Source organism: Oncorhynchus clarkii, chromosome 17 (assembly GCF_045791955.1).
Source record: "Oncorhynchus clarkii lewisi isolate Uvic-CL-2024 chromosome 17, UVic_Ocla_1.0, whole genome shotgun sequence".
Classification (NCBI taxonomy): domain Eukaryota; kingdom Metazoa; phylum Chordata; class Actinopteri; order Salmoniformes; family Salmonidae; genus Oncorhynchus; species Oncorhynchus clarkii.
The window spans coordinates 33689610-33702109 of NC_092163.1; the positions used below are offsets into that span (position 1 = coordinate 33689610).

General features: G+C 47.0%; 1 protein-coding gene across 5 annotated transcripts in view; it reads right to left on the reverse strand.

Moving 5' to 3' along the window:
• Positions 1-12500, reverse strand: part of LOC139370726 (max dimerization protein 4-like) — a 60233-nt gene that overhangs the window by 41682 nt on the left and 6051 nt on the right. For all 5 annotated transcript variants that reach the window (XR_011627170.1, XR_011627169.1, XR_011627168.1 and 2 more), the window contains exon 3: positions 11917-11946. Coding sequence is in view for 1 of the 5 variants with exons in the window: in XM_071110381.1 (XP_070966482.1) it covers positions 11917-11946 (30 nt within the window). In the remaining 4 variants the exon portion in view is untranslated. The remainder of the gene's footprint in view (positions 1-11916; positions 11947-12500) is intronic.

Here is a 12500-nt window from a genome sequence, read left to right on the forward strand (position 1 = left end):
CAAGAGGACCTTCTATCTACAGACACCCGTCATTGTGAACCCCTTCACCCAAGAGGACCTTCTATCTACAGACACCCGTCATTGTGAACCCCTTCACCCAAGAGGACCTTCTATCTACAGACACCCGTCATTGTGAACCCCTTCACCCAAGAGGACCTTCTATCTACAGACACCTGTCATTGTGAACCCCTTCACCCAAGAGGACCTTCTATCTACAGACACCTGTCATTGTGAACCCCTTCACCCAAGAGGACCTTCTATCTACAGACACCTGTCATTGTGAACCCCTTCACCCAAGAGGACCTTCTATCTACAGACACCTGTCATTGTGAACCCCTTCACCCAAGAGGACCTTCTATCTACAGACACCTGTCATTGTGAACCCCTTCACCCAAGAGGACCTTCTATCTACAGACACCTGTCATTGTGAACCCCTTCACCCAAGAGGACCTTCTATCTACAGACACCTGTCATTGTGAACCCCTTCACCCAAGAGGACCTTCTATCTACAGACACCTGTCATTGTGAACCCCTTCACCCAAGAGGACCTTCTATCTACAGACACCTGTCATTGTGAACCCCTTCACCCAAGAGGACCTTCTATCTACAGACACCTGTCATTGTGAACCCCTTCACCCAAGAGGACCTTCTATCTACAGACACCTGTCATTGTGAACCCCTTCACCCAAGAGGACCTTCTATCTACAGACACCTGTCATTGTGAACCCCTTCACCCAAGAGGACCTTCTATCTACAGACACCTGTCATTGTGAACCCCTTCACCCAAGAGGACCTTCTATCTACAGACACCTGTCATTGTGAACCCCTTCACCCAAGAGGACCTTCTATCTACAGACACCTGTCATTGTGAACCCCTTCACCCAAGAGGACCTTCTATCTACAGACACCTGTCATTGTGAACCCCTTCACCCAAGAGGACCTTCTATCTACAGACACCTGTCATTGTGAACCCCTTCACCCAAGAGGACCTTCTATCTACAGACACCTGTCATTGTGAACCCCTTCACCCAAGAGGACCTTCTATCTACAGACACCTGTCATTGTGAACCCCTTCACCCAAGAGGACCTTCTATCTACAGACACCTGTCATTGTGAACCCCTTCACCCAAGAGGACCTTCTATCTACAGACACCTGTCATTGTGAACCCCTTCACCCAAGAGGACCTTCTATCTACAGACACCTGTCATTGTGAACCCCTTCACCCAAGAGGACCTTCTATCTACAGACACCTGTCATTGTGAACCCCTTCACCCAAGAGGACCTTCTATCTACAGACACCTGTCATTGTGAACCCCTTCACCCAAGAGGACCTTCTATCTACAGACACCTGTCATTGTGAACCCCTTCACCCAAGAGGACCTTCTATCTACAGACACCTGTCATTGTGAACCCCTTCACCCAAGAGGACCTTCTATCTACAGACACCTGTCATTGTGAACCCCTTCACCCAAGAGGACCTTCTATCTACAGACACCTGTCATTGTGAACCCCTTCACCCAAGAGGACCTTCTATCTACAGACACCTGTCATTGTGAACCCCTTCACCCAAGAGGACCTTCTATCTACAGACACCTGTCATTGTGAACCCCTTCACCCAAGAGGACCTTCTATCTACAGACACCTGTCATTGTGAACCCCTTCACCCAAGAGGACCTTCTATCTACAGACACCTGTCATTGTGAACCCCTTCACCCAAGAGGACCTTCTATCTACAGACACCTGTCATTGTGAACCCCTTCACCCAAGAGGACCTTCTATCTACAGACACCTGTCATTGTGAACCCCTTCACCCAAGAGGACCTTCTATCTACAGACACCTGTCATTGTGAACCCCTTCACCCAAGAGGACCTTCTATCTACAGACACCTGTCATTGTGAACCCCTTCACCCAAGAGGACCTTCTATCTACAGACACCTGTCATTGTGAACCCCTTCACCCAAGAGGACCTTCTATCTACAGACACCTGTCATTGTGAACCCCTTCACCCAAGAGGACCTTCTATCTACAGACACCTGTCATTGTGAACCCCTTCACCCAAGAGGACCTTCTATCTACAGACACCTGTCATTGTGAACCCCTTCACCCAAGAGGACCTTCTATCTACAGACACCTGTCATTGTGAACCCCTTCACCCAAGAGGACCTTCTATCTACAGACACCTGTCATTGTGAACCCCTTCACCCAAGAGGACCTTCTATCTACAGACACCTGTCATTGTGAACCCCTTCACCCAAGAGGACCTTCTATCTACAGACACCTGTCATTGTGAACCCCTTCACCCAAGAGGACCTTCTATCTACAGACACCTGTCATTGTGAACCCCTTCACCCAAGAGGACCTTCTATCTACAGACACCTGTCATTGTGAACCCCTTCACCCAAGAGGACCTTCTATCTACAGACACCTGTCATTGTGAACCCCTTCACCCAAGAGGACCTTCTATCTACAGACACCTGTCATTGTGAACCCCTTCACCCAAGAGGACCTTCTATCTACAGACACCTGTCATTGTGAACCCCTTCACCCAAGAGGACCTTCTATCTACAGACACCTGTCATTGTGAACCCCTTCACCCAAGAGGACCTTCTATCTACAGACACCTGTCATTGTGAACCCCTTCACCCAAGAGGACCTTCTATCTACAGACACCTGTCATTGTGAACCCCTTCACCCAAGAGGACCTTCTATCTACAGACACCTGTCATTGTGAACCCCTTCACCCAAGAGGACCTTCTATCTACAGACACCTGTCATTGTGAACCCCTTCACCCAAGAGGACCTTCTATCTACAGACACCTGTCATTGTGAACCCCTTCACCCAAGAGGACCTTCTATCTACAGACACCTGTCATTGTGAACCCCTTCACCCAAGAGGACCTTCTATCTACAGACACCTGTCATTGTGAACCCCTTCACCCAAGAGGACCTTCTATCTACAGACACCTGTCATTGTGAACCCCTTCACCCAAGAGGACCTTCTATCTACAGACACCTGTCATTGTGAACCCCTTCACCCAAGAGGACCTTCTATCTACAGACACCTGTCATTGTGAACCCCTTCACCCAAGAGGACCTTCTATCTACAGACACCTGTCATTGTGAACCCCTTCACCCAAGAGGACCTTCTATCTACAGACACCTGTCATTGTGAACCCCTTCACCCAAGAGGACCTTCTATCTACAGACACCTGTCATTGTGAACCCCTTCACCCAAGAGGACCTTCTATCTACAGACACCTGTCATTGTGAACCCCTTCACCCAAGAGGACCTTCTATCTACAGACACCCGTCATTGTGAACCCCTTCACCCAAGAGGACCTTCTATCTACAGACACCCGTCATTGTGAACCCCTTCACCCAAGAGGACCTTCTATCTACAGACACCCGTCATTGTGAACCCCTTCACCCAAGAGGACCTTCTATCTACAGACACCCGTCATTGTGAACCCCTTCACCCAAGAGGACCTTCTATCTACAGACACCCGTCATTGTGAACCCCTTCACCCAAGAGGACCTTCTATCTACAGACACCCGTCATTGTGAACCCCTTCACCCAAGAGGACCTTCTATCTACAGACACCCGTCATTGTGAACCCCTTCACCCAAGAGGACCTTCTATCTACAGACACCCGTCATTGTGAACCCCTTCACCCAAGAGGACCTTCTATCTACAGACACCCGTCATTGTGAACCCCTTCACCCAAGAGGACCTTCTATCTACAGACACCCGTCATTGTGAACCCCTTCACCCAAGAGGACCTTCTATCTACAGACACCCGTCATTGTGAACCCCTTCACCCAAGAGGACCTTCTATCTACAGACACCCGTCATTGTGAACCCCTTCACCCAAGAGGACCTTCTATCTACAGACACCCGTCATTGTGAACCCCTTCACCCAAGAGGACCTTCTATCTACAGACACCCGTCATTGTGAACCCCTTCACCCAAGAGGACCTTCTATCTACAGACACCCGTCATTGTGAACCCCTTCACCCAAGAGGACCTTCTATCTACAGACACCCGTCATTGTGAACCCCTTCACCCAAGAGGACCTTCTATCTACAGACACCCGTCATTGTGAACCCCTTCACCCAAGAGGACCTTCTATCTACAGACACCCGTCATTGTGAACCCCTTCACCCAAGAGGACCTTCTATCTACAGACACCCGTCATTGTGAACCCCTTCACCCAAGAGGACCTTCTATCTACAGACACCTGTCATTGTGAACCCCTTCACCCAAGAGGACCTTCTATCTACAGACACCTGTCATTGTGAACCCCTTCACCCAAGAGGACCTTCTATCTACAGACACCTGTCATTGTGAACCCCTTCACCCAAGAGGACCTTCTATCTACAGACACCTGTCATTGTGAACCCCTTCACCCAAGAGGACCTTCTATCTACAGACACCTGTCATTGTGAACCCCTTCACCCAAGAGGACCTTCTATCTACAGACACCTGTCATTGTGAACCCCTTCACCCAAGAGGACCTTCTATCTACAGACACCTGTCATTGTGAACCCCTTCACCCAAGAGGACCTTCTATCTACAGACACCTGTCATTGTGAACCCCTTCACCCAAGAGGACCTTCTATCTACAGACACCTGTCATTGTGAACCCCTTCACCCAAGAGGACCTTCTATCTACAGACACCTGTCATTGTGAACCCCTTCACCCAAGAGGACCTTCTATCTACAGACACCTGTCATTGTGAACCCCTTCACCCAAGAGGACCTTCTATCTACAGACACCTGTCATTGTGAACCCCTTCACCCAAGAGGACCTTCTATCTACAGACACCTGTCATTGTGAACCCCTTCACCCAAGAGGACCTTCTATCTACAGACACCTGTCATTGTGAACCCCTTCACCCAAGAGGACCTTCTATCTACAGACACCTGTCATTGTGAACCCCTTCACCCAAGAGGACCTTCTATCTACAGACACCTGTCATTGTGAACCCCTTCACCCAAGAGGACCTTCTATCTACAGACACCTGTCATTGTGAACCCCTTCACCCAAGAGGACCTTCTATCTACAGACACCTGTCATTGTGAACCCCTTCACCCAAGAGGACCTTCTATCTACAGACACCTGTCATTGTGAACCCCTTCACCCAAGAGGACCTTCTATCTACAGACACCTGTCATTGTGAACCCCTTCACCCAAGAGGACCTTCTATCTACAGACACCTGTCATTGTGAACCCCTTCACCCAAGAGGACCTTCTATCTACAGACACCTGTCATTGTGAACCCCTTCACCCAAGAGGACCTTCTATCTACAGACACCTGTCATTGTGAACCCCTTCACCCAAGAGGACCTTCTATCTACAGACACCTGTCATTGTGAACCCCTTCACCCAAGAGGACCTTCTATCTACAGACACCTGTCATTGTGAACCCCTTCACCCAAGAGGACCTTCTATCTACAGACACCTGTCATTGTGAACCCCTTCACCCAAGAGGACCTTCTATCTACAGACACCTGTCATTGTGAACCCCTTCACCCAAGAGGACCTTCTATCTACAGACACCTGTCATTGTGAACCCCTTCACCCAAGAGGACCTTCTATCTACAGACACCTGTCATTGTGAACCCCTTCACCCAAGAGGACCTTCTATCTACAGACACCTGTCATTGTGAACCCCTTCACCCAAGAGGACCTTCTATCTACAGACACCTGTCATTGTGAACCCCTTCACCCAAGAGGACCTTCTATCTACAGACACCTGTCATTGTGAACCCCTTCACCCAAGAGGACCTTCTATCTACAGACACCTGTCATTGTGAACCCCTTCACCCACCTACAGACACCTGTCATTGTGAACCCCTTCACCCAAGAGGACCTTCTATCTACAGACACCTGTCATTGTGAACCCCTTCACCCAAGAGGACCTTCTATCTACAGACACCTGTCATTGTGAACCCCTTCACCCAAGAGGACCTTCTATCTACAGACACCTGTCATTGTGAACCCCTTCACCCAAGAGGACCTTCTATCTACAGACACCTGTCATTGTGAACCCCTTCACCCAAGAGGACCTTCTATCTACAGACACCTGTCATTGTGAACCCCTTCACCCAAGAGGACCTTCTATCTACAGACACCTGTCATTGTGAACCCCTTCACCCAAGAGGACCTTCTATCTACAGACACCTGTCATTGTGAACCCCTTCACCCAAGAGGACCTTCTATCTACAGACACCTGTCATTGTGAACCCCTTCACCCAAGAGGACCTTCTATCTACAGACACCTGTCATTGTGAACCCCTTCACCCAAGAGGACCTTCTATCTACAGACACCTGTCATTGTGAACCCCTTCACCCAAGAGGACCTTCTATCTACAGACACCTGTCATTGTGAACCCCTTCACCCAAGAGGACCTTCTATCTACAGACACCTGTCATTGTGAACCCCTTCACCCAAGAGGACCTTCTATCTACAGACACCTGTCATTGTGAACCCCTTCACCCAAGAGGACCTTCTATCTACAGACACCTGTCATTGTGAACCCCTTCACCCAAGAGGACCTTCTATCTACAGACACCTGTCATTGTGAACCCCTTCACCCAAGAGGACCTTCTATCTACAGACACCTGTCATTGTGAACCCCTTCACCCAAGAGGACCTTCTATCTACAGACACCTGTCATTGTGAACCCCTTCACCCAAGAGGACCTTCTATCTACAGACACCTGTCATTGTGAACCCCTTCACCCAAGAGGACCTTCTATCTACAGACACCTGTCATTGTGAACCCCTTCACCCAAGAGGACCTTCTATCTACAGACACCTGTCATTGTGAACCCCTTCACCCAAGAGGACCTTCTATCTACAGACACCTGTCATTGTGAACCCCTTCACCCAAGAGGACCTTCTATCTACAGACACCTGTCATTGTGAACCCCTTCACCCAAGAGGACCTTCTATTTACAGACACCTGTCATTGTGAACCCCTTCACCCAAGAGGACCTTCTATCTACAGACACCTGTCATTGTTAACCCCTTCACCCAAGAGGACCTTCTATCTACAGACACCTGTCATTGTGAACCCCTTCACCCAAGAGGACCTTCTATCTACAGACACCCGTCATTGTTAACCCCTGCACTGCCTTACCGTTTCTACAACTAAACCATGTTGGCAGTCTGCTACACAGGTTTTAAAACCCTCACTTAGAGAAAAGACAGCTGCAGTGTGCATTTCAAGTGGAAGTACCTACATGACCATTCTTTAACCACTCAACCTCCTGTTCTAATCTATTGCATCAGTGACATTGAAGGTTGCATTCATAAACCTGGAAGTTCGTCACTTCAGCAAAACAAAAAAAAGACAACTTTTCAGAAACTCGTGGCCACATTTGATCGTAAGGGAAATGAGTACAGTGATTATGGAATAGCTTACCAGCACTCACACATTTCAGCATGTGAAACTGACTGCAACTATCATTTCAGCATGTGAAACTGACTGCAACTATCATTTCAGCATGTGAAACTGACTGCAACTATCATTTCAGCATGTGAAACTGACTGCAACTATCATTTCAGCATGTGAAACTGACTGCAACTATCATTTCAGCATGTGAAACTGACTGCAACTACAGTGCCTTGCGAAAGTATTCGGCCCCCTTGAACTTTGCGACCTTTTGCCACATTTCAGGCTTCAAACATAAAGATATAAAACTGTATTTTTTTGTGAAGAATCAACAACAAGTGGGACACAATCATGAAGTGGAACGACATTTATTGGATATTTCAAACTTTTTTAACAAATCAAAAACTGAAAAATTGGGCGTGCAAAATTATTCATCCCCTTTCCTTTCAGTGCAGCAAACTCTCTCCAGAAGTTCAGTGAGGATCTCTGAAGAATCCAATGTTGACCTAAATGACTAATGATGATAAATACAATCCACCTGTGTGTAATCAAGTCTCCGTATAAATGCACCTGCACTGTGATAGTCTCAGAGGTCCGTTAAAAGCGCAGAGAGCATCATGAAGAACAAGGAACACACCAGGCAGGTCCGAGATACTGTTGTGAAGAAGTTTAAAGCCGGATTTGGATACAAACAGATTTCCCAAGCTTTAAACATCCCAAGGAGCACTGTGCAAGCGATAATATTGAAATGGAAGGAGTATCAGACCACTGCAAATCTACCAAGACCTGGCATTCCCTCTAAACTTTCAGCTCATACAAGGAGAAGACTGATCAGAGATGCAGCCAAGAGGCCCATGATCACTCTGGATGAACTGCAGAGATCTACAGCTGAGGTGGGAGACTCTGTCCATAGGACAACAATCAGTCGTCTATTGCACAAATCTGGCCTTTATGGAAGAGTGGCAAGAAGAAAGCCATTTCTTAAAGATATCCATAAAAAGTGTTGTTTAAAGTTTGCCACAAGCCACCTGGGAGACACACCAAACATGTGGAAGAAAGTGCTCTGGTCAGATGAAACCAAAATTGAACTTTTTGGCAACAATGCAAAATGTTATGTTAGGCGTAAAAGCAACACCCTGAACACACCATCCCCACTGTCAAACATGGTGGTGGCAGCATCATGGTTGGGGCCTGCTTTACTTCAGCAGGGACAGGGAAGATGGTTAAAATTGATGGGAAGATGGATGGAGCCAAATACAGGACCATTCTGGAAGAAAACCTGATGGAGTCTGCAAAAGACCTGAGACTGGGACGGAGATTTGTCTTCCAACAAGACAATGATCCAAAACATAAAGCAAAATCTACAATGGAATGGTTCAAAAATAAACATATCCAGGTGTTAGAATGGCCAAGTCAAAGTCCAGACCTGAATCCAATCGAGAATCTGTGGAAAGAACTGAAAACTGCTGTTCACAAATGCTCTCCATCCAACCTCACTGAGCTCGAGCTGTTTTGCAAGGATGTGCAAAACTGATAGAGACATACCCCAAGCGACTTACAGCTGTAATCGCAGCAAAAGGTGGCGCTACAAAGTATTAACTTAAGGGGGCTGAATAATCTTGCACGCCCAATTTTTCAGTTTTTGATTTGTTAAAAAAGTTTGAAATATCCAATAAATGTCGTTCCACTTCATGATTGTGTCCCACTTGTTGTTGATTCTACACAAAAAAAGACAGTTTTATATCTTTATGTTTGAAGCCTGAAATATGGCAAAAGGTCGCAAAGTTCAAGGGGGCCGAATACTTTCGCAAGGCACTGTATTTTAGTAACCCAACCCCACTGGATACAACCATGCAGTAATATCTCAACAACAAGAGACCTATACTCAGGTTCAGCTCCTTCTTTTTCTCCAGTAATATCTCAACAACAAGAGACCTATACTCAGGTTCAGCTCTCTCTCTCTCTCTCTCTCTCTCTCTCTCTCTCTCTCTCTCTCTCTCTCTCTCTGTGTTAGAGAGAGGAATATGTCTTTACATGTTTTTCACTGAGCTGTCGGCAGAGGTCAATTATTACTCGCTCACATTAGTCATGTGACTGGCAAACCCCGAGCTGGCTCTCAGCAGTCAGCACGAGTGACAGCTCACACACACACACACACAAACACTCCACCTCTCACACGCACACTCTAACAGGGCACAGTCAGTCTGTTTTCTATTGGTCCTATCCTAAGCCCAGGCAGCAGTCAGTCAGTCTGTTTTCTATTGGTCCTATCCTAAGCCCAGGCAGCAGTCAGTCAGTCTGTTTTCTATTGGTCCTATCCTAAGCCCAGGCAGCAGTCAGTCAGTCTGTTTTCTATTGGTCCTATCCTAAGCCCAGGCAGCAGTCAGTCAGTCTGTTCTCTATTGGTCCTATCCTAAACCCAGGCAGCAGTCAGTCAGTCTGTTTTCTATTGGTCCTATCCTAAGCCCAGGCAGCAGTCAGTCAGTCTGTTTTCTATTGGTCCTATCCTAAGCCCAGGCAGCAGTCAGTCTGTCTGTTTTCTATTGGTCCTATCCTAAGCCCAGGCAGCAGTCAGTCAGTCTGTTTTCTATTGGTCCTATCCTAAGCCCAGGCAGCAGTCAGTCAGTCTGTTTTCTATTGGTCCTATCCTAAGCCCAGGCAGCAGTCAGTCAGTCTGTTTTCTATTGGTCCTATCCTAAGCCCAGGCAGCAGTCAGTCAGTCTGTTTTCTATTGGTCCTATCCTAAGCCCAGGCAGCAGTCAGTCAGTCTGTTTTCTATTGGTCCTATCCTAAGCCCAGGCAGCAGTCAGTCAGTCTGTTTTCTATTGGTCCTATCCTAAACCCAGGCAGCAGTCAGTCAGTCTGTTCTCTATTGGTCCTATCCTAAGCCCAGGCAGCAGTCAGTCAGTCTGTTTTCTATTGGTCCTATCCTAAACCCAGGCAGCAGTCAGTCAGTCTGTTTTCTATTGGTCCTATCCTAAGCCCAGGCAGCAGTCAGCCAGTCTGTTTTCTATTGGTCCTATCCTAAGCCCAGGCAGCAGTCAGTCAGTCTGTTTTCTATTGGTCCTATCCTAAGCCCAGGCAGCAGTCAGTCAGTCTGTTTTCTATTGGTCCTATCCTAAGCCCAGGCAGCAGTCAGCCAGTCTGTTTTCTATTGGTCCTATCCTAAGCCCAGGCAGCAGTCAGTCAGTCTGTTTTCTATTGGTCCTATCCTAAGCCCAGGCAGCAGTCAGTCAGTCTGTTTTCTATTGGTCCTATCCTAAACCCAGGCAGCAGTCAGTCAGTCTGTTTTCTATATCGAACAGAAGAAACACCACACTACTAAATCAGCTGGGTCGGAGAAGACAAAAAAAAGGTCCAAAAACACACTATACTTTTTTCTTTCATCTACTCTCCTCAAACATCCCTCTACATCCCTCACTTTGCAATATGACACTTTGTTGTACCATGCAGGCTCCAGTGTGTGTGTGTGTGTGTGTGTGTGTGTGAAAGAGAGAGAAAGAGTGAACCATAGGGAATGGGGGAAGAGATACGTATTAGACAGAGAGGGAGGGAGAGCGAGAGAGAGAGAGAGATAGATAGAAAGGTGCAATGCATTCTGGGACGTGAGTGGGCGACTCAACAGGCCTAGCTGAGAGACATGACAGGCGAGGCCTCCTTCCCCTCCTTTCACCACCCGCCACTGGATTATCACATTAATGGCAGGATTCCCCTGCCATACATGGTAACACGTTTCTCCCTATGAACAGACACGGAGGGACAGACAAATCTAACACAAAGTCTAGGTTGAGGTTGCCTTGGAAATCTGATTATTATCCGTCTGCCCAAGGCTCCTCATCTTTGATGCGCTTTTATCTTTTATCCGAGGTGGTGGAGCGAGAGAGGTGAAGGGAGGGGACTGCGTGAACAAGTGGCCGGACATTTTGATATTTTCAGTCCACTATGTGCTTTTTAAACTTCAGCTCCACAAGAATACATCTGACATTTACCAACAGTCCTCACCCCATCACCTCTTGTTTATTAGGGAACAGGGAGTCCTTCCAAGCAAACCATGGGACTGTCTGCACGAGAGACATACAGTTCATCCAGGGAAATGAACAAGAGAGACAGAGGGGGAGGAAGGAGGGTGGGGAAGGTTGAAGCCTGCTCTCAGATCTGTTTGTGTTGTATAGCAGAGTCTAAATGACCTATAGGACTTGGCTATAAACTGAAGAGAACTGGCCACCCCTCAGAGCCTGGTTCCTCTCTAGGTTTCTTCCTAGGTTCCTTACTTTCTAGGGAGTTTTTCCTAGCCACCATGCTTCTACATCTCCATTGCTTGCTTTTTTCAGGATTTTGGCTGGGTTTCTGTATAAGCACTTTGTGACATCTGTGGATGTAAAAAGGGCTTTATAAATAAATGTGATTGATTGATCTGGGATCAGGCTAGCGCTGAGTCTATTAGACCTATAGGAATAGGCTATGAACTGATCTGGGACCAGGCTATATAGCACAGTGTTGTCTGTCATCTTACCTGTGTTTCTCCAGCTCGTTGTGTGACGATCTGAAAGGGCAAATAAACAGAGACATGGATGAGTACCTTAGGAACTGATAGTTACACTCTGTAGTTACTCTGTAGTAACACTCTGTAGTTACACTTTGTAGTTACTCTGTAGTTACACTCTGTAGTAACACTCTATAGTTACTCTGTAGTTACTCTGTAGTTACACTCTGTAGTTACTCTGTAGTTACTCTGTAGTTACACTCTGTAGTTACTCTGTAGTTACACTCTGTAGTTACTCTGTAGTTACTCTGTAGTAACACTCTGTAGTTACACTCTGTAGTTACTCTGTAGTAACACTCTGTAGTAACACTCTGTAGTTACACTCTGTAGTTACTCTGTAGTAACACTCTGTAGTAACACTCTGTAGTTACACTCTGTAGTAACACTCTGTAGTTACACTCTGTAGTTACACTCTGTAGTTACTCTGTAGTTACACTCTGTAGGTACACTCTGCAGTAACACTCTGTAGTAACACTAGGTAATTACACTCTGTAGTAACACTCTGGACACTGTCATTAATACACACCGTCTCATGACCAGGGTGCAGGATGGGA